The sequence below is a fragment of the Hyperolius riggenbachi genome, chromosome 3 (assembly GCF_040937935.1).
Source record: "Hyperolius riggenbachi isolate aHypRig1 chromosome 3, aHypRig1.pri, whole genome shotgun sequence".
In the NCBI taxonomy this organism is placed as follows: Eukaryota; Metazoa; Chordata; class Amphibia; order Anura; family Hyperoliidae; genus Hyperolius; species Hyperolius riggenbachi.
In genome coordinates this window covers 298,151,103-298,172,863 of record NC_090648.1, presented here as the reverse complement: position 1 = coordinate 298,172,863, position 21,761 = coordinate 298,151,103, and the positions used below count along the sequence as shown (strand labels likewise).

The following is a 21,761-nucleotide window of genomic DNA, read 5'->3' as shown; positions in this document are numbered from 1 at the left end:
GCCTGCCCGCGCAGGTAAAGATACTGGAGTGTAGAGGACACGTAGGATTAAGATTGTCTTGAAAAAGCCCTGATTGGGTGGAGAAACATTTGTTGGCCCATCATCCTCCATCTACTTATACCAATGGGTGCCAACTGTAAGTGTACTATTGTAGATGTCTTTTTACTGTCAAACGCAGGTTTTAAAGATGTATAAATAATTATGATTTTTAGGCTTATGAAGATGTGATGTTCCTGGGTATCCTCTCTCCTTTGGCTATAATTTTTTGTCATATATTAATTCAATGATTTCTGCATACGTGGCATTGAATGCAGTAGTGTGCACTATTTTCTTTCCTTTTAGTTTCAGTTTGTATTCAGCTGGGGATTGAGTCAATCAATATCGGCAGCAACTGCATTTTCATTGGCAGAATTGCAAGCTGCATACCAAATGCAACCAAATTTGCATCATTTGTGGAAAAATTTGTAATTTATTGATCTAATCTCTAATTTGGGTATGTGCAAAGAGGGTGCAGCATCTGCTGTTGGCTCCTTTTTCTGTCCTACTCAGCATCTACATAATGTGCAGGCAGCAGCAACTTCATAATGAAGTATGCAATGAAAGAATGCAATTCGTATTTCACAACTATTTGGCACCTAAAGTGCATGCTCCTTAGAAACAGTACTGTCTATCCTTAAGCAAAGTTAGTTTTGGGTAAACAAACTCTTTTAAGAACTGTACCTGAGTCCTCAAGTAACATTGCTTTACTTTTCCTTACATTAAATGTTTGCTTATAGGATAACATACATTATAGACATATATTTGTTTTTCAGATCTTATGTGTTGGAAATTTATACAATCCTGATGTTCGGTATACATTCAACATTCCCATTGAGGATAAAAGTAATCAGTTTTCTTGGGATCAGTATGGACCATGGCAAACCTGCAATAAGTTATGTCAAGGTACAGAAACTAAACTGTATTTTTGTTGTAGTTTTGTACAGAGTGAGTGATCAGGAGGTAAACCTGATATAGTTCTCCCTGCAAAGGCATTTTCACTTTGCTTTCTCTGTTACATTCTGCTTTGGTTTTGAGTGAGTAACTAAAAGCCTGAGACTATAGCGGCAGATTTACTTTTACAGCTTATTGGGTATGATTCACAAAGCTTTTTCACCTTATCGATGTTACATTTTAAGCTCCCAAAGAGCAAAAATATAATATAATTAAGGTAAGAAAAGTAATATTGAAATGCATTTAATCAGGAACAACTTACTTTGAGTGATAATTTTGCTTGTAAATGTGCTGAGAGGTTATTGTTATCAGTTAGCTGATAAATAATTCACTTATGAGAAGTTTTGTGAATAGAGCCCATCGTGCCAGTGTTTTAGTTTATTTGTCCCCGATTTGTATATAGAAAATTTTCTGTTTGATTTCTAGGTGTTCGTAAAAGAAAGGTGACTTGCATACGTAGAAGTGACAGCGTTGTTGTTTCTGACCAGAGATGTGAACATTTATCCCGTCCAGAGTCTATAACTGAGCCATGCAATACAGACTGCCAGTTGGGGTAAGTATAACTGCAGAATTCTTGTATAACTACACATTTATATTCATATACCTGCATTCTTTCTGTTTTCAATATATATTTATAATATATATATATTTATATGTGGCCCAATGCAATCAAATAAAGCATTAATTACAATATTATTTATTACCTCGCCTCCTTATATCATGGGTAAAGTCAAACTCGCCAAATTTGTGTCAGGTTTAAGTTCTAAGAGTTTTCATAATCATTTCTAGTGGTCATGTGGTTTGATCTGTACTCAGTGGTGTAGCTGTGGAGCTGTGGGCCCTGATGCAAGTTTTACAATGGGGCCCCCCAAGCACTCTATACATAATTGATATGGCGCACCAAAACCTGACAATGGCAACTACAGTGTCAGAGGTGCAAGAAGGGGGTGGGGAACATCTGTAATGAAAAAAATCCCTGTAATGAAAAAACTCCCCTGGGGGTTACTCACCTCGGGTGGGGGATCCTATTGAGGCTTCCCCGTCTTCCTCGGTCCCACGGCGGTGGCGAAAATCCTCCTGGAGCGGCAGCGATGTAAATATTTACCTCTCGGGGTCCAGCGCAGGTGCAGTATCCGCTCTTCCCACGAAGATTGGCGAAAATAGCCGATCTTTGTCGGGCCTCTCTACTGCGCGGACCCGACGGAGATCGGCTATTTTCGCCTATCTCCGTCAGAAGAGCCACAACAACGCCCCCGCTGGAGCCTGTAAAGGTAACTATTGAACAGGCTGTCGGATTTGTTGCCTGTGCTTTCCGGGGGCTGCAGCGAGACCGCCGTGGGACACAGGAGGACGGGGGAAGCCTCGATAGGGTCCAGAGGCTTCACCCTACTGAGGTGAGTACCCCCCAGGGGAACTTTTTTCAGTACAGGTTTTCTTTTAAGATTACCACTATTCACAGCATCTATAAAAGTGATTATTATGAGCACAGGACCAATAGAGAGCTAATACTGTAGTTGAGAGAGGGCCCTTCGGAAGCCCCTCTGGCCCAAGGCTCCGATGCGGTTGCAACCTCTGCAACCCCTATTGCTACGCCCCTGTCTATACTAAATTACATGTTTAATTTTTATTTAGTTATGGAACTCCACTTTAAAGATTTACTCCAAGCACAATTTTTTTAGACTTGTGTAGTCACGTAGCTGCTTATTTTCATCTCTGTATGATCTCTCTCATCAGCTGATATCGAATAAATCTAAAAAAAAAAAAAAAAATTACGTCACTCTTTTTTACTGAGTTTAGCAGTTTCCTTGATACAATACTTGCAGATTTATAAAATGTACCGTATATAAAACAGAATGTTTGAATTTGTCTACTTCTTCTTTTAGTTTATCATTTTTAATGATGGTATCATCCTGATTTACAACTTCTCATTTTGCTTAGCATTATCCCTACCGATGCTCAGTTTCATTGCATAACTTGAAAAGCATATATATTTTGTGTGATGCTAATATTATATATTCATTTAGCTCATTCTATTGGATTGCCCAATAGGTGGTATGTGATTGGTAAAAGCCAATGCACATCACAGTGTGGACCTGGGCACCGGTCTTTAGACGTACGTTGCATTAAGTATTCTTCTGTAAGAGGACTAACTACTCCAGTGGAAGATAAATTCTGTAACAGCCACTCCAAGCCTGCACAGCAAGAGCCTTGCCATGGTGACTGCCTCTCTGTCAGCTGGCACTACTCAGAATGGTCCCAGGTGATTATGCATTTTAAGTAATACATTCTATGGTAACTATGTTATGTTAAATGGAAATGACCCACAACATTCATATAATGTGAATCTGAGCATATCTGCCAATATGGGTAGATACACCATGCCTCCTTGCTCAAAACCTGGCAAACTTCTTTACCATTTATACATTTTAGACGCTTGTGAAGTGAAAGTGTGCAGGCATTTCTACTGATTTTCTTTCCCTTTTTATGACCTTTATCACGTATCTGCTCTTTACATTGGTGTGCTACTAATGTTCATAGGAAATCATAGCCGTTCATACAGCTCAGCTAGTCGAAAACTGCTCTTATTGATTGATTGCAGACCCTTCAGCCCCTCTTCCACATTGGCCTCAATTCACTAAGATCATGCTGGAGATAATAAGGCAAGAGAAAACTTACCTCCACACAGTGAGAGAGTTATCTTATCTCTTCATTCCTTAAGTTACCTCCTCTGTAGTTACGTTACCTCCTCTGAAGTTATTTTTACACGCACTTAAAGGAATACTGTAGGGGGTCGGGGGAACATGAGTTGAAGTTACCCGGGGCTTGTAATGGTCCCCCGCAGACATCCTGTGCCCGCGCAGCCACTCACCGATGCTCCGGCCCCGCCTCTGGTTCACTTCCGGAATTTCAGACTTTAAAGTCTGAAAACCACTGCGCCTGCGTTGCAGTGTCCTCACTCCCGCTGATGGCACCAGAAGCTTACTGCGCAGGCCCAGTATGGTCTGTGCCTCCGCCATGCACTCCTGGTGACATCAGGGGAAGCGAGGACACGGCAACACAGGCGCAGTGGTTTTCAGACTTTAAAGTCTGAAATTCCAGAAGTGAACCGGAGGCGGGGTCGGAGCATCGGTGAGTGGCTGCGCGGGCACAGGATGTCTGCGGGGGATTATTACAAGCCCTGGGTAACTTCAACTCATTTTCCCCCAACCCCCCTACAGTATCCCTTTAATTAACAGCCTGTCTTTAACTCAAAGAGGAACTCCAGTAAAAATAATGTAATAAAAAAGTGCTTTATTTTTACAATAATTATGTTTAAATGATTTAGTCAGTGTTTGCCCATTGTAAAATATTTTAAATCCCTGATTTATATTCTGACATTTATTACATGGTGACATTTTTACTGCTGGCAGGTGATGTAGCTGCTGCTTGCTGTTTTGGCAGTTGGAAACAGCTGTAAACAGCTATTTCCCTAAATGCAATAGGGTTCACAGACAGGAAACTGCCAAGAGTATGTACTCAGATATTCTTTGTGGGAGGGGTTTCACCACACTATCAGTCATACAACGCCCCCTGATGGCCTTTTTGTGAAAAGGAAAAGATTTCTCATGTAAAAGGGGGTATCAGCTACTGATTGGGATAAAGTTCAATTCTTGGTCGGAGTTTCTCTTTAAGAATTCTGGAGTTATTTTAAAGACAGAAGCGTTAACTTAAGGTTTGCCTGAGGTAAAATGTTTCCTGAATACTTCATGCTTTATCACCATGGTGATAACTCTAGAAACTTCATTAAAGACAGGGGATAAGCTTAGTGAATTGAGGCCAATGTGACATAAGTGGGGAATTCCTGGGATCTCCTTTCCACCTCATTGGTTATTTTGCATCACCTGTTGCAATAAACCTGGAGTTGAGTGGTGAAAGATGATAAGTTCCTTTTCTGGCAATATGCAGGGGAGTCTTCAATATCAACCCTTTGCTAATGGAACTAGAAACTGCTGCTTATGTTGTTTGGCTAATGATAAATCATGCACAAAATATATTTATTTGACATCAGCTAACAAAACAACTTACTAAGGGCTTGAGCCCACTGACGCAGTTGCATCCACTTCTGTCCACTTTTCAGCATCTTTAACATTGATGTGTAACAGAAAAAACGGAGACACAACGGCGATAGTGGGCTCAGGCCCTAATAAAAACATGCTCTGCCTGTAAGATCTGGGACAATATGTGTACCTGGAGTTGGAGCAGAACATCACAAAGTGAATTAGTATCTACATAGTGATTGGTGAATATTTATCAAGGTCAACACCTGGCTGGTATTGCTGTAAACATAGCTGTAGTTGCAGTGCCTTATTCTTCTAAAAAACAGAAAGACTTGCTAAATCAGGCTTTTACTAAGTATAATTTATAACTGCTGAATTGGTTTCTATAGCAACACCTACTTTTATTTGCTAAATCAGGCTTTTACTAAGTACAATTTATAACTACCGAATTGGTTTCTATGGCAACGCCTACTTTTATAATTGTTCTGTCTCAACACTGCTCAATGTAGACTGAGGCTGAAGCTTTAAGCAACATTTGGTTTTCCTGTGGAAGGTGGCAAGTAACTTTGAGTGAGAATAAATACTTAATAATATTGTTTGGTAAGCAAGTGGAGAGGGATTAAAGTGGAACTCTAACAAACTACTTAAAAAATATAACAAAAATTGCTAGTGTAAACAAAAGACATGAAGTTTGTCAGAACTAGCACACATACCACACTATATAAACTTTCACAGAGTTTGGCAAAGGAGGAGAAACTTTCCCAGATTTTTACGGCCTCCCTGCCCCTCCTTACCCCTTCCCACATTTTTCATACCCTTGAACAGTTGTTCTCATTGTCTCTGACATCAGCAATTCAGCATAGAGATAAATAGTAATGAAGTTAGGTGTTTAGACCCTTGTTACTTTCATTCCTGATTTTTTTGTTTGGTGTCTTCATTCATTTCAGCTATTCCCAGAGAATCACTTACCATAATACATTCAGCATGATTCATTGAAATCTCATATTTTCCTTTTTTTTGTTTTACCTTTGCCTACCCAATCATGTTCATAAAATTGTTGCCCAAGTGTAAATTTTTGTCTTTCATGAAGTGGGCCCACTGTGTCTCTTACAGCCCTAGAGTGTACCTTAGCAGGGTCCAGGTTAGTGGTCTCGGCACAATGCTATAGTGCGCATCCTGCTCAAGGGTAATTCGGGGCTCCAGCAATTGCCGAACGCCAAATTACTTCACCCTCCATGTTGCTACAACTCGGAGGGGGAATAGTATTTAATGCCGCTGGGAATTTGAGTGGCAGCAGGGTGATCCATCTTTCGACTCATCCTGCGCCCAATTCAACAGTGGCATTATAATACATACATGGGCCCAGGGGCTACTTGAACTTGCCATATTCAAGCCATTATAATAATTTTTTTAGATAAAAATGAGAAACCATACTTAAACTTGAATAAGTATTTATAGCTAATTCAAAGCATAAATTAATGTTTGAAAAGCATTCATAAAACATTATGGATCAATCTTAACAAGCATAAATGCATTAAGGGGTACTTGAGAAGATGTAAGTCACAATACAATACAATAACATTTCTATAGCGCTTTTCTCCCATAGGACTCAAAGCGCTTAGGCTCTCTCAGATTCAGTAATTGGTAGTAGGATGAAGTATTCACACAACAAAAGTTATAATTCTGCAAATGCCAAACAACAGGTGGGTTTTCAGTCTGGATTTAAACACTTCCAGGGATGGAGCTGTCCTGATCTGTTGAGGTAAGGAGTTCCAAAACGTAGGAGCAGCATGGCAGAAGGCTCTGGGACCAAAAGTTTCCAAGTGGACTCTGGGTATGACTAGATTATTAGAACCTGTGGATCTGAGAATGCGGGGATTGCTACGCAGCTGCAACATTTCTTTCATGTATCCAGGGCCCAGATGATTAATTGATTTAAATGTCAGTAGGCCGATCTTGAATAGGACCCTCCATTCTATAGGTAGCCAGTGAAGGGAGTGAAGGACTGGCATTATGTGGCAGTGACGGGGTTGGTTGGTTAACAGTCTAGCAGCAGTATTCTGTAACAGCTGTAGGCGGTAAAAGTCCTTTTTTGGAAGGCCAGTGTAGAGAGCATTGCAGTAGTCCAGTCAGGAGGTAATGAAGGCATGAACTAAGGTTGGTAGATCTGGGGGAATGAGGTGCTTGATTTTTGCGATGTTCTTCAGGTCAAAATAGGATGACTTTAGCACAGCAGAGATGTGAGTTCTAAAGTTTAAATCCCCAACAATTAGAACTCCCAGGCTACGCACATGATCAGAGCTGTGTAGATCCGTGCCTCCTATTCCCAGTGGTGAAGACTGCAAGTTAGGTTGTTTTGTTGTCATGTGCTGCTCTCCGATCAGAAGGACTTCAGTTTTGTCTGCATTTAGTTTCAGCCAGTTGTCACTCATCCATTGCTGTAGTTCACTTAAGCAGGCGTTTATAGTTGGAGTTGGGTCTGTCACACCAGGCTTGAAGGAAAGATATAGTTGGATGTCGTCCGCATAGCAGTGGTATGTCAGGCCATGTTTTTGGATTAGTTTTCTCAGCGGTAACTTGTAAATCGTGAAAAGCAGGGGTGAAAGGATTGAGCCCTGGGGCACCCCATACTTAATCGGTACAGAGGTGGACAGGAAGGGCCCCATAGACACTTTTTGGGTTCTGTCACTCAAGAAGGATTGGAACCACAATAGGGGCTAGGTGGCCACCACAGTTAGTCATATAGAGGTACATGCTATTATAATGTTGAGAAACACAGAATATGCATTCATAGATGCCTTATTTTTCAAATGTATTGCTTAGATGTTTTTCCTCCTCTTAAATATAATATTAGTAGACCAATGTGTGTAAACAGTGTTGTATGTATATTCTAGTGTTCTCGAAGCTGTGGAACTGGAGTGCAGACAAGGGAATCTTACTGTCTGAACAACCTTGGACAACGTTTGTCTCATCAGGACTGCAATGAAAAACATAAAATTGTGTCTAAAAGTTGTAATGAACACTCTTGCCCTGAGTGGGTTACCAGTGACTGGAGTGAGGTAAGATATTATTTTCCATATACTGTACATAAAACTAATGTCAGTTTTACCCAAATTAAGTCTAACAATTTAATCACCCAGGCCCTATGCTCTGCCACTGCGCCACATAAAATAAATGTTGCATAGTCACATTTGGGCGGCCTGCACCACTGCGAGGTCTAGTTTGGCATGGCATAGGGCTACTTGGATCTGACGCATGTCTGCAATCACAGTGTGAGGGGGCACTAGCTGTGATGATGATAGGACACAGGATGGAGGAGCAGGCGAGCTGAACAGATAAGGGCTTTGGTTGTACTTTGGTGGGTCCGCGGGATCGCCATTAACTTGGGATGGAATAGAGACAGCATAGGGGGAAGACCTGGTGCTGACCGACGCTACTGTTTTAGGGCCTCGAGGGAGCAGGCCTAGATTAGGAGGGGAGACAGCTTGGGGGAAATGCTCCATAAGATGCCCTGCACCATGAAGACTCACCAGGCTGAGAATATTTTTTTTTTCAGTTTTTGGTTCTCTAAACCTAAGTGTGTCCTATGGTCAGGTAAAGCTTATGGTGTAGAAAAATGGTATTGGTCTTACCAACTGGGTAAACAGGTGATAAGTTTGGTGCTCATCTGCTGTCATTTTTTACTTTAAACAAATCCTCCCCAAATGTAAAACACTAACATGAAAAGAACACCTGGAACATAAAAGAGGCATTCAGATGAGTTTCTTCTGTGTTCCTGGAGCCCCAGTGCAGTTGCAACCTCTGCATCCTCTCTTGCTATGCCACTGCTCGGGAGTCACCAGCTATTGCTACCAGGCCATGAGTCTCCAATTGCCCAGCAACAGCTGTTAATTACAATATAGTAGCTGTCTCTATAGTTGATGAATTTGCTGTAAAATATCTTTAGAGTAAACAATGCTTTATTGGCTTACTTACCTCATAGTGCTTAGTGACATGTGGAAAAGGTACCAGACACCGACATGTGACGTGCCAGCTAATTGATGAACAGCTGAAAGATGATTACTGTGACCCCCATAAGAAACCAGAATCAATTACAGCTTGTGAGCTTCAAGAATGTGCATACTGGCATGTTGGCCCTTGGGGAGAAGTACGTATAAATGCATGATGTTTTGATAATTAATTATTTCAAACAGTTCAAACCTTTGAATTGGTAAGGTATATTTACCAAGTACACAATTACTTACACTATTACAATCTTCTCCAGTTCTGTATATTTTGCCTAACAATTTTATTAGTAATTCACTGCAAAAAATAAATAAATAAATATTTTTTCTCCAGAGCAGCTTTCTTATTCCTTTTACCTGTGTTTTAAAGTTTAATATATAAACTGGGAAATAAGGCAAATGGTGTTGGCCTTTTCAGCGAATTAGATTAGATTCAGCAATTTGCTGTCTTGAGGCAGTAAATAAAATATTAAGAAAACATTTATACATTTTGTTTAAGTTCCACTCTAACCAATCTTTTTTTTTCATAGATTTTAAAAGAGAAATGAAAGTTTAAAACCTTGTTGGACTTTTATTGCCTAATATTCCTCAGTTTGCTTAAAGATAGTTTTATCTGGAATTTAATTATTTTTTTAAAAAAGCAAATACCTTTCAAATACCCAGTAGTAATTGGCAAATATATTCTTTAACAGTGTTCAGTTACATGTGGGCATGGCTACCAATTACGTATGGTAAAATGCAGCACAGGAACTTATGAGCCAACTTATGAATGCAATGCTGCTTCGCGACCTATAGACACGCAAGTAAGTATTCTATTTTAACTGGATTTCTAGAAATCGCCTAAGCTAACAAACGTGTGGCGATAAATAAACCTTGTTACATCATTTTTTTTTCTTGCTGTACTTTTTTGTCTTGTTGACAATGCTGTACTCATAACTATGGAACTATTCTGTTCATATCTGCAGGATTGTGAACGGCCTTCTTGTCCAATACATTCCCGTATATTACCGACTATCTTTCCTACTGATCATATACAAAAGAATGCACAGTGGAGATTTGGGTTATGGACACCAGTAAGTGAGTCAGTGGCCTCAATTCACTATGCTTATCTCCTGTCTTTAATAACGTTTCTAGAGTGATCACCATGGTGATGAGGCGTGTCATATTCAGGAAACATTTTACCTCAGACAAACCTAAAGTTAACTCTTCTGTCTTTAAGTTAACGCTTCAATCCTTAACCACTTGAGGACCCACCCTTTACCCCCCCTTAAGGACCAGCGCTGTTTTAGGTGATCTGTGCTGGGTGGGCTCTGCAGCCCCCAGCACAGATCAAAGGGCACTCAGAGCGATCAGATCGCCCCCCTTTTTTCCCCACTAGGGGGATGATGTGCAGGGGGGGTCTGATGGCTCCTCCTGGCTGGCATTTTGCGGGGGGGGGGGGGGCACCTCAAAGCCCCCCTCCGCGGCAAAATCCTCCCCCTCCCTCTCCTACCTGCCACCCCCGGGAGATCTGGGCTGCACAGGACGCTATCCGTCCTGTGCAGCCAGTGACAGGACGTCCCCTGTCACATGGCGGCGATCCCCGGCCGCTGATTGGCCGGGGATCGCCGATCTGCCTTACGGCGCTGCTGCGCAGCAGCGCCGTACAAATGTAAACAAAGCGGATTATTTCCGCTTGTGTTTACATTTAGCCTGCGAGCCGCCATCGGCGGCCCGCAGGCTATTCACGGAGCCCCCCGAGCGGCTGCTTCCTGATTAATTAGGCTGCAGCTGGCGACGCAATACTGCGTCGCTGGTCCTGCAGCTGCCACTTTGCCGACGCACGGTATAAGCGTGCGGTCGGCAAGTGGTTAAAATAACTCCAGAGTTAAAGACAGGCTGTTTATTAACTGCATGTGAAAATAACTACAAAGGAGGTAAATTAACTACAGAGGAGGTAACTTAAGAATGAAGAGATAAGATAACTCTTACTGTGTGGTGGTATATTTTCTCTTGCCTTATTATCTCCAGCATGATCTTAGTGAATTGAGGCCATAATCTTTATTACGTCTACAATAAAATATTAAGTTGCTTGCACACATTTGTCTTCACATAGGCCTCAATTCACTAAGATCATGCTGGAGATAATAAGGCAAGAGTAAACTTGCCACTGCACAGTGAGAGAGTTATCTTATCTCTTCATTCCTTAAGTCACCTCCTCTGTGGTTAAGTTACCTCCTCTGTAGTTATTTTCACACACAGTTAATCAACAGCCTGTCTTTTACTTTAGAACTCTGGAGTTATTTTAAGGATCGAAGAGTTAACTTAAAGACAGAAGAGTTAACTTTAGGTTTGCCTGAGGTAAAATGTTTACTGAATACTACACGTCTCATCACCATGGTGACAACTCTAGAAACGTTATTGAAGACAGAAGATAAGCATAGTGAATTGAGGCCATTGTCTAAATGTGTTTTGGTCTTGTATAGGTTATGCATGTAATTTTTAGCTTATTCTAGCTCTCCAGTTTTTCTGCTAGTGATAGTCTGTTGAATAATGCAAATGACAGTGGGATATACTGTAGTTTAGGTAGGAGTGAACCACTGCTCAAACCGCAAATATGAAGGGAGGACAAATCTAATAAAAAAAAAAAAAAAAAAGAACGCGTTACTACTGATGTTCCCCGAAACATAATGCGCTGATTGGCATCTAGGTTGCTTTCTACACAAGTGAGGGTTTTCCCAATGTTTGTGTAACTAAAGGAACCACTCTGATTGGGCTTTTTTTAGTCAATAGCTTTTTTTGTTCACCACATAGTTGCTGAATTTTATGTAGCCCTTATAAAAGCAATAATTTGCATTTCCCCAAATCACCCTACCCTTGCTCAGCTATGGAAAGAGTTTTTCTCTCTCTTTTCGTTAGAAAAGCTGAATTTTCTTCAGACACATGAAAAATGAATTAACGCTTTCTGTACAGTGTGGAAAAAATACATCTTGGTCACTTTTTCACCTGCAGAAGTAAATCTATTGATAAGTGATTTTGTTCATACTTCATGGTACTGCTTGGATCAATTAGGTGAAACATTGGGGGCACTGTAATACAAACAAGTAGTTTTTTGAGAAATGTTTCTATGCCATGGCGATGGATGTTAGTTTTTGCCTTTATTTAAAGGACCACTATCGCAAAAAAGTGTAACATTTGAAATACAGTACATGTAAACAAATACAAATAAGAAGTACATTTCCTCCAGATTAAAATGAGCCATAAATTACTTTTCCCCCATCTTGCTGTCACTTACAGTAGGTAGTAGTAGGTAGTAGAAATCTGAAATCTCTCAATACGGGGATTCTCAGCATGGCCTTTATTCTTTATAAGGACACTCCTTGAAAATTATTTATATAAAGATACTGGCCAGCCTCCCTGCTTGCCAAGCACTTTTTTTTACCAGTTGGACAGAGCAACTGCCATTCTGTAAGTGCTTTTGGAAATAAATAAAACCCTGAGAATCCCCCGTGGGGAGATGGGCTAGTCTGTCAGATTTCTACCTCCTATTGTAATTGACAGCAACATGGGAGAAAAGTAATTTATGGCACATTTTACTCTGGAAGAAATGTACCTCTTATTTGTTTGTGTTTACATGTATTTTAGGTTTAGCATTTTTTGCGATAGTGGTCCTTTAATATGCAACTAGCACAGTGTTCTTTCCCAATTTCTTTTTCATTTTCTTGGTTAGTGTGCACTGAGAGAGTGGATTTTTGTCATGTTTTCGCAGGGGTTCTCTGGGGTGGGTTTTTAAGTGGGGGGGGGGGGGGAGATGTTGGTCTGATTTGTTATTATCCTGTTCAGTAGAGGTGTTCTGCCTATTGCTTTTTGCCCACTGATGCTCTTTTTCTCTAGTACTTTTTCTTTGAACATTTTTGAATAATAAGAGATAAATAATGAGGAAAAAAACACATTTCTATAGTACCCCTTTAATAATAGACTTAGTGTGGATATATACCTTATTAAAAATATGATATACTAAGAAAACATTTGTAATTCAGATTATTTTGTAATTTCAGTGTTCTGCGTCTTGTGGAAGGGGTAATCGTGCGCGATATGTCAGCTGTAGAGATGTACTGGGTAGGGTAGCTGATGATTCCTTCTGTGCCCATTCACTACAACCATCTGAATCTTCTGACTGTTTTACACCATGTGGGGAATGGCAGTCTGGTGACTGGTCTCCTGTAAGTAAAAGTGACAATGTAAACATTGTGTAATTTAAAAAAAATGCAGTCGTGTATCATCTGGATTGTGCTCTTATGTTGGAACAGTGCACCGTCACATGTGGAAAGGGAAAGGTAATAAGACAAGTTGTTTGCACCAGCTATCATGGGATCATTGATGAAAACAATTGTGATCCTGACGGCAGACCTGTTTTGGAACAAGACTGTAATAAGGCACCATGTCAAGGATACAACCATTTTCCTGGTAGTCATGACCACCCGATGAGATTTCCACAACCAGAGAGCCCACACAAGTCTAGAGAGCATGATATACACAATACAATTCACCAACCCAATAAGCATTCTCGTGGGTACCAATGGAGGACTGGACCATGGGGAGCAGTAAGCATGCTTAATATGTCTATTTAGCACATGATAAAATACGTTTTAATGCATAATTTTGAAATCCTTCAGCAGATTCAGCATCTAAAGCTTTTCTTTGTTTCTGATTTTTTTTTTTCAAATTTTAATGTATTTTTTATACTAATTTCTTATGGAACCGGATTTAAGGTTACATAAGAAATTAATTTCTTATGGAACCTGATTTTTCTAAGCTTTAGAAAAGACACATGTGAGCCTTCATTTTGTGTCACAGGCGATTGTAGCTGCTAATTTCACAGTAATTATGCAGTGTGCAGGATAAGTAGCATAATGATGTACAGAGATCCTAACTGCGATTTAGATTATGGATGTCTTTTTTATTTAGATCCCTACCTTAACCACTTCCCGACCACCTAACATAAAATGGCGGTGGGACAGTATCTCTCTCGTTCCTCCGCGGCACATATGTGTGTCATTTTGCGAGGAACGAGATTTGGCGGGGGCTCGCGCTTGCACGAGCACGCTTTCCCGTCACTGTGCACAGGGGACCCCAGCGATCAGCCTGCCAGACAGCGATCATCGCTGGCAGGCTGTTTTTTTAGGTCATTAATTGTTTGGATAATTATATAGCACTGACATCTTATGCAGCGCTGTACAGAGTATATTCTTGTCACTTAACTGTCCATCGGAGGTGCTCACAATCTAATCCCTCAATCCCTGCCATAGCCATATGTCTATGTATGTATAGTGTAGTTTATATATCTTAGTCTAGGGCCAGTTAAAGGGGAAGCCAATTAACTTATCAATATGTATTGTTTTGTTTTTTTACAAAATGTAGGTCTTTTTTTAATTAATTAAATAAAAACTATAAATAGCAGCAGCAATCAAAAGCACCAAATGAAAGCTTTATTTGTGAGAAGAAAAGGAGGTAAAATTAATTTGGGTGCTAAGTTGTATGACCGAGCAATAAACCTCTGAAGTTGTGGAGTGCCGAATTGTAAAAAATGGCCTGATCACTAGGGGGGTATAAACCTCTGGGGCTCAAGAGGTTAAATATAAGTTTACATATGTATCTTTGTGTAATTACTAGAGGGTAGCTTTGATCTAAGGAGTTCATGTAGAATAAGAAAGACATTTTCTTCCAAATGTGAAGTAAAATTACTACATCTTCCCACGAGGTTTGTTCTTCCTTCCTCTGGACTAGAACAACTAGCACTGAATAGTAAGTTTGAACTATGAAACTATGTAACTGTATGTAAACATTAATTCGTCTCCAAAGTATTTTATCCATAAACAAAATTGTATTACTCTTAATTACTATTAAAATCATTATCTGGCTGAAATGAATAGAAGCTCTTTCATATTAGCTCACAGTTTCACCCTATGACATGTGCACCTCCTGAAATTACATTGCCTTACAATGCATGCCAAAGTTATGTTTATTTAATTAAACATTGCTCTGCTTATGCATGGTGTGCAAAATATAGGTTGACTTAATTTAAATTATTTTTATAAGAATACAGATGTATTAGTTTACAACAGCATAATTATGACTTTAAAAAGTTCCATTGTGATTATTAAAATGACTACAAGCTGCAGCACAGTGTAAACACATATACGCTATAAAGAAATATTACTATAAACCTTGATGATCATTGCAGCCTCTGCTTTTGTAATTTTAGGACAAAGTGGTGGTTTGTGAATAGTTAGTAAATGCTCGATCCCACATAAGAATAGACATCTATGTCTAAGTATCAGCCCTCTCTGATGTCTAACCTTTATACAATTCAGGAGGGCTAAATTGGTGCTGTATGCATGTTCCTGATTGAATTTGAAGTTTTGATCTACTGAGCTTATGTATTCGGTGAAAGTCTGTGCTTCACATTTTGATTTTGATCTATGTGTCATCCACTTATGTGAACTAGGGATGGTGCATGAGGTTCTAATCATTCTTAGTTCATGGGGTTTTATGCAAATGGATGCATCTTGACAATGGACCAGGCAAGTGCAGCAATTGCTGTGATTGATTGGTTCATTTCCATACTGTATAAGTTTGCATAAAATTTCCATAAAATTAGATTTAACTTGAAATGATAATAGTTTCACTGACTATGCCTTACCTGAACCAAAGACTTGGTATTGTTCCCTTGAATATGGTCTTACCTCGCCTTTTCACTTGCTCCATTTACTTGCTGGCTACAGTCGGAGGGTTCAGCTACCTAATTTTTCTTTTGCATACTGTATAAACAAAAACAATATAAAAAAAAGACTTTACATACCTAGTACTGTGTTATTAATCCTGCATGCAATGCTCCTGCTCCAACTGTTGAATTCTCAGTGAGATAAGATCGCTAACAGCCATGTGACCATTCTTTTTCACTAGGAGAAAATGTATTTGGGTTTCTTTTTTTTTTTAATCCGCATGCCATGAGTTTGTAGTGAAAATTTGGGGAAAGCCCAAAGTTGGTTTCAACTGTTCTTAAATTCTTGTTTCAGTACCTTGTCTAGTATTTTGTTTTGTTTTTTTATCTTAACTTTTCAACATGTGGACTAATATATGAATATTTTTTAAACTTTTTTCATAGTGTTCCAGCACTTGTGCAGGTGGTTTTGAGCGGCGAGTTGTGGTATGCCAAGATAGTGAAGGACGGGATAGTCATTTCTGCGATGAGACAATTAAACCTGTGGAAACAAGACATTGTGATTCTGGATCCTGTCCTCAGTGGAACTCCAGAAGCTGGGGAGAAGTAAGAAATGTTATTTATAGTAGGCAGCAGTACTCTAAATGTGTGAATCTATACAGGGACATACAACAGCATTTAATGATATGACTGTACAGGCAGTGGGCTGTCACCTTAAAGGAGAACTGTAGAGAGAGGTGTATGGAGGCTGCCATATTTATTTCCATTTAAGCAATACCATTTACCTGGCTATCCTGCAGATCCTCTGCTTCTAATACTTTAAGCCACAGCCCCTCAACAAGCATGCAGCAGATCAGGTTTTTCTGACAGTTTTGACAGATATGAGAAGATTAGCTGCATGCTTGTTTCTGGTGTGATTATTATTATTATTATTTAGTATTTATATAGCACCGACATCTTCCGCAGTGCTGTACAGAGTATATATAGTCTTGTCACTAACTGTCCCTCGAAGGAGCGCACAATCTAGTCCTTACCATAGTCATGTCTATATTGTGTAGTGTATGTTTTCTAGTCTAGGGCCAATTTAGGGGGAAAGCCAATTAACTTATATGTATGATTTTGGACTGTGGGAGGAAACCGGAGTGCCCAGAGGAAACCCACGCAGACATGGGAAGAACATACAAACTCCTTGCAGATGTTGATCTGGCTGGGATTGGAACTGGGGACCCAGCGATGCAAGGCGAGAATGCTGCTGATTCAGACACTTCTTCAGCCAAATAGATCAGCAGAGCTGCCAGGCAACTGGTATTGCTTAAAAGGAAATAAATATGGCAGCCTCCATATACCTCTCACTACAGTTCTCCTTTAAAGGATCACAAAACCCAGTTTCAGTTCAACATAATACTATAGTCTGTGTTAGAAACCTTTGTCAATTTACTTTTTTAGTATGTTCCTTCACAGTGTCTGATTGCAGCATTTTTTTATCTAAAGTGGGTACATGTGTTCATTTGACATGTGGGATCTATTATGTTCGATCCTACTGTCCTACTGAGCTGATGCCTATTTTGGTTATTTCTGCAGTGGGACATCTGTATATCTTTCTCCTCTCCTTACCATAGAGAAAGGGAGTAGGGCAGGTCATTGGTTTCCTGAACAGAATGTCACCCAAAGTATTGATTTTGGGTGACGTATATTCTTTCTGCATATGCAAATTACATTTTCAGTTCTAGTTTATTAGTTTACTAGTATTTTGTATTTAGATGTTTTTGTCTCAAACACACCTATTTAAAGTAACATTTGAATTCTGTCTTTACTACAGTGCACAAAAACATGTGGCGGTGGAATGAAGACAAGGCAGGTGGCATGTCAGCTGACAAATGGACAAGTTTTAAATGATCAAAACTGTGAAATCCTTGATAAACCGCCAAACGTAGCCCAATGTAATGTTCATGCTTGTCCTGCTGGTGCTTCTTGGCATCCACGACCATGGAAATCGGTACGATAGCATATTTATGTTACCTCTATGAAACATTTTGTGTGTGAACCACCAATTGATATCTGATGTACAGTGTTATTTAAATGTATATTTAATTCTAAAAATGTATTTCTACTTGGGGCATTTCTTTGTGTAAATCATATATGTATATTTAGCTACACAGAGTTGTGTTCAAATCATTGCGCATTTGTAAATGTAAATTTTCAGAGTTTAATTTAAATGATAAAAATGTATTTAATATTTCAGGCTTTTTTTATTTTATTGTTATCTGTGGCTTTGCTTGCAAGTATTCAGTAACACAACAATAGTAAAAGTCTAAAAGACTTTCAGTTCAAGCATTGTATATTTTAAAGCACTAATATAAAATGCTGTTCTTTATTATTTTACAACTCGTATTTATACGTCCAAAGGTGTAAACTGAAGGTTGATATGCCTTACATTTTCAGTACAGCTAATGTGGGCTGGGCACAAACTCAGAAAAAAAGTTCAGTACATGCAAAGTTAAATTAAATGTTGATTATACATTACATTGTGGTATGTAACCAGGAATGTAATGTACACTTCTCTGGCTGTAGCTGCATCTCAACAGACTAATATGGCATCTCCAATTTATTTTCTCTGCTCTTAATGATTTTTGGGACTACGGTCTTTCCATTATTTATTATCTTCACCTGAGGGATACTGAAAAACAAACCTCGGTTTACTTTATGTATTTTTTGCTTATTTGTGATTTTTTTTGAATTCATCTTTTAAAGGGAAGGTTCAGGGACTAGCAAAAAAAAAAATTCCAAATCCACTTACCTGGGGCTTCTTCCAGCCCGTGGCAGGCAGAACGTGCCCTCTGCGCCACTCCGCAGGCTCCCGGTGGTCTCCGGTGGCGCGCCCGGCCTGGCCAGGTCGGCTGCCAGGTCGGGCTTCTTCTGCGCACCAATCTGCGTCTCACTGGTGCGCGCTGACGTCATCGGACGTCCTCCGGGCTGTACTGCGCAGGCTCAGGACTACTGAGCCTGCGCAGTGCAGCCCGGAGGACGTCCGATGACGTCAGCGGAGACCACCGGGAGCCCTGCCTGCCACGGACTGGAGGAAGCCCCAGGTAAGTGGATTTGGATTTTTTTTTTTTTTTTTGCTAGTCCCTGAACCTTCCCTTTAAAGAGGAACTCCAGTACAAAATAATGTAATAAAAAAGTGCTTCATTTTTACAATAATTATGTATAAATGATTTAGTCAGTGTTTGCCCATTGTAAAATCTTTTAAATCCCTGATTTACATTCTGACATTTATTACATGGTGACATTTTTACTGTTGGCAGGTGATGTAGCTGCTGCATGCTTTTTTGGCAGTTGGAAACAGCTGTAAACAGCTATTTCCCACAATGCAGCAAGATTCCCAGACAGGAAACTGCCAGGAGCTTCTTGTGGGAGGGGTTTCACCACAATATCAGTCATACAGAGCCCCCTGATGGTCTGTTTGTGAAAAGGAATAGATTTCTCGTGTAAAAGGTGGTATCAGCTACTGATTGGGATAAAGTTCAATTCTTGGTCGGAGTTTTTCTTAAAGTCATCTTACATACGTTATACAATTTTTATGACCACATTTTTACATGTTCTTTCAATGTCTTATCTTTAATATTAGAATAAGTGAAATAACTTGGAAAGATATTCCCACAGCCTTTACAAATTGGTGGTAAAGCACGGCAAAGGGCGAACAATTTTATAACTAGGCCTAAACTGATTCATGTTTAATGTTGCAAACCAATGCATGGTACTACCACCATTAATAATCTAACCAATAACTAATGGTTACAGAAGAGGAAAATGCAAATATGTAATATAATATATGCTAAATCTTTAGATTTGGTTTATTAATACAGATATACAGTTTTTTAAATTTTAGATGTACATGTGCGTTATGCCTAATGTAAATAAATATACCAATCTTAATGATCTTAAAACCTTGTTTCTTTGTATAATTTGTAATGAGATATGTAAAGTTCATGAGACAGCAGTATTTGCTACTGACGTATGCAACTCTGCTTTAAAGTTCTGCCTTACTACTTATCTTTTTTATTTTTTACTTATTGTTACCTTGCCAGATCCTCTGTTCTCTGCCTGCATTGTCTAAAAATGACAAACACACACAAGGCTCCTCCTCCCTGTCCTGAGTCTTGTGATTTTGCCTTAGCTCAGGCATGAAACAGGATGTAGAAATTTGGGACAAATTTTTATTCATGGCAAGATAGGCATATATCCTCTCACCCTCATGGTTTTACTTTTTTTTTAACTAGAAAATATTAAATATCATGAAATGTGATATTTGACTAGAGCTTTACCTTCTGGATTGATTGACAAGCTTTAGAAGTACAAGAAAGGCCTTGTTTTGCTACGGCACAATAAATATTAGAACGCTCCACAAAGTTGCTTAGTCTTGAAACTATGTTTTTGTGCTCTCTTATGCTTTGAAGCTATTACTACTATAAGGTTAAAAGTGTGTTTCAAATATTAAAATGTTTATTTGTAATATTTCCTTCACTTCTAAGCTGTATTGTATCCACTACATAATTCAGAACAAAGTGTTATATAGCGTACCTATAACCTTTACCAATGTTTTTTTACCATGCCCTAACCTAACCCTATTCTCACTCAGAACCCTTCCTCTTGATGCCTAGCATTAACAGATGCCCCCTAGTGGTGTCTAACACCCCTCAAGTGGTGCCTAACACTGAGGGCCCCCAAGGTGGGGCTTAACACTAAGGACCTTCCCTGGTGGTACCTAACACTTAGGACGCCCAGGGTGGTGCCTGACATTAAACCCCCTAGTGGGTGCCTAACCTTAACCCCCCCGAACGCCTATCCCTAAGGGGACTCCTAACCTTAACATTTTCCCCACCCCCATCACCTAATACTATCTTCCCACAATGGTGCTATTGTGCCTCAATCCTGTAGCGGATAATTTTACTATAGGCGATAAAAGGATTAGTATAGGCAATAAAATTTGCTTCTTTTAGCAATGCTGTTGCTTTTAATTTTAGTGTAGCTGGTAGCCAATATACTGTGTACATTGTAGCTGAGAAAAGTTTCCAATTGTGCCCAAATTTAACTGGCTGCACCACAATTAGTGATATAGTAAATACATTTCTTCGAAAGTATAGCCATACTCAAATTTAATTGCGGCCCCATTTTTTGCACGTATAGAAATATCAAGTATTCCAAATGGTTTTCAATATAAAATCCTAATAGGGAGTCCCAGCATGCTCCAATCACTTCATTATTCCAAACCAGTCATGTACAGGGGGAAATTTAAAATTTGGTGTATGTATTTAATATTACCATTAGTACCAGTCCAGCATGACACTGATATTTGAGATATTTTGTTTGCATGGAATAGGACTGCTTTGTGCTTTATTAACTTGTACTACTTTTTTTTTATTAATTACAATTGTCCAAGCAACCTGGTAATGTGACTGTAAACTAACAAGTCTTAATGTACAGTATTTGATTGTAAAAACTAAATGTAAAAAAATAAACAAAACTTTTTGTCATTTCTCCCTCAACTTGTTTTGTTATTAATACGTTTTTTATTAATACTTGTCAAATAGTAATGTAAGCAATTTTTTTTTAATGCTAACACAGTAGTGTGGCAATGATTAATGCTTGAGTGTAGTATGGGTTTCACAATTCCTATTATTAACTGTTTGAATGTAGGACATTGTTCAATCACCTGTTCCTGAATTACCTTTTGTCTGAATTTTCTCCCAGAAGATATTGTCAGGCTTTATCAATAGAACAACATTTAAGCCCCAGCAAGCAAGAATATACTCAAGATATGCCTGACGTGTCTTAATTACTTATTTTCTAATATTGTTTCAATAGCTAGGTGCAGAAAAATGATTTTGTAGTTAATATGAAAAAATATCTCTTGGGAGAAAACTCGGGAGAAAAACTAATTGAATTGGGGCCTTAATGTCCCTGATGAACATTTATTGAAGCAATGTTTATTGTATTTTTCCACTTTCATACCTGATTCTCTTCAGG

General features: G+C 39.3%; 1 protein-coding gene and 1 long non-coding RNA gene across 6 annotated transcripts in view; one reads left to right on the top strand and one right to left on the bottom strand.

Moving 5' to 3' along the window:
* Positions 1 to 21,761, top strand: part of ADAMTS20 (ADAM metallopeptidase with thrombospondin type 1 motif 20) — a 229,355-nt gene that overhangs the window by 120,743 nt on the left and 86,851 nt on the right. For 4 of the 5 annotated variants that reach the window (XR_011030416.1, XR_011030417.1, XM_068276561.1 and 1 more), the window contains exons 18-28: positions 813 to 942; positions 1,417 to 1,543; positions 3,040 to 3,250; positions 7,922 to 8,086; positions 9,010 to 9,174; positions 9,724 to 9,834; positions 9,997 to 10,104; positions 13,069 to 13,233; positions 13,321 to 13,614; positions 16,179 to 16,340; positions 17,554 to 17,730. Coding sequence is in view for 3 of the 5 variants with exons in the window: in XM_068276561.1 (XP_068132662.1) it covers positions 813 to 942; positions 1,417 to 1,543; positions 3,040 to 3,250; positions 7,922 to 8,086; positions 9,010 to 9,174; positions 9,724 to 9,834; positions 9,997 to 10,104; positions 13,069 to 13,233; positions 13,321 to 13,614; positions 16,179 to 16,340; positions 17,554 to 17,730 (1,815 nt within the window). In the remaining 2 variants the exon portion in view is untranslated. The remainder of the gene's footprint in view (positions 1 to 812; positions 943 to 1,416; positions 1,544 to 3,039; positions 3,251 to 7,921; positions 8,087 to 9,009; positions 9,175 to 9,723; positions 9,835 to 9,996; positions 10,105 to 13,068; positions 13,234 to 13,320; positions 13,615 to 16,178; positions 16,341 to 17,553; positions 17,731 to 21,761) is intronic. The other variant, XM_068276563.1, reaches the window with a different exon arrangement.
* LOC137563718 (uncharacterized) overlaps positions 12,982 to 21,761 on the bottom strand; it is a 47,991-nt gene continuing 39,211 nt past the window's right edge. The window contains exons 2-3 of the long non-coding RNA XR_011030418.1: positions 15,873 to 16,275; positions 12,982 to 13,231 (exon numbers count right to left, since the gene is read on the bottom strand). This is a non-coding gene — a long non-coding RNA (uncharacterized lncRNA). The remainder of the gene's footprint in view (positions 13,232 to 15,872; positions 16,276 to 21,761) is intronic.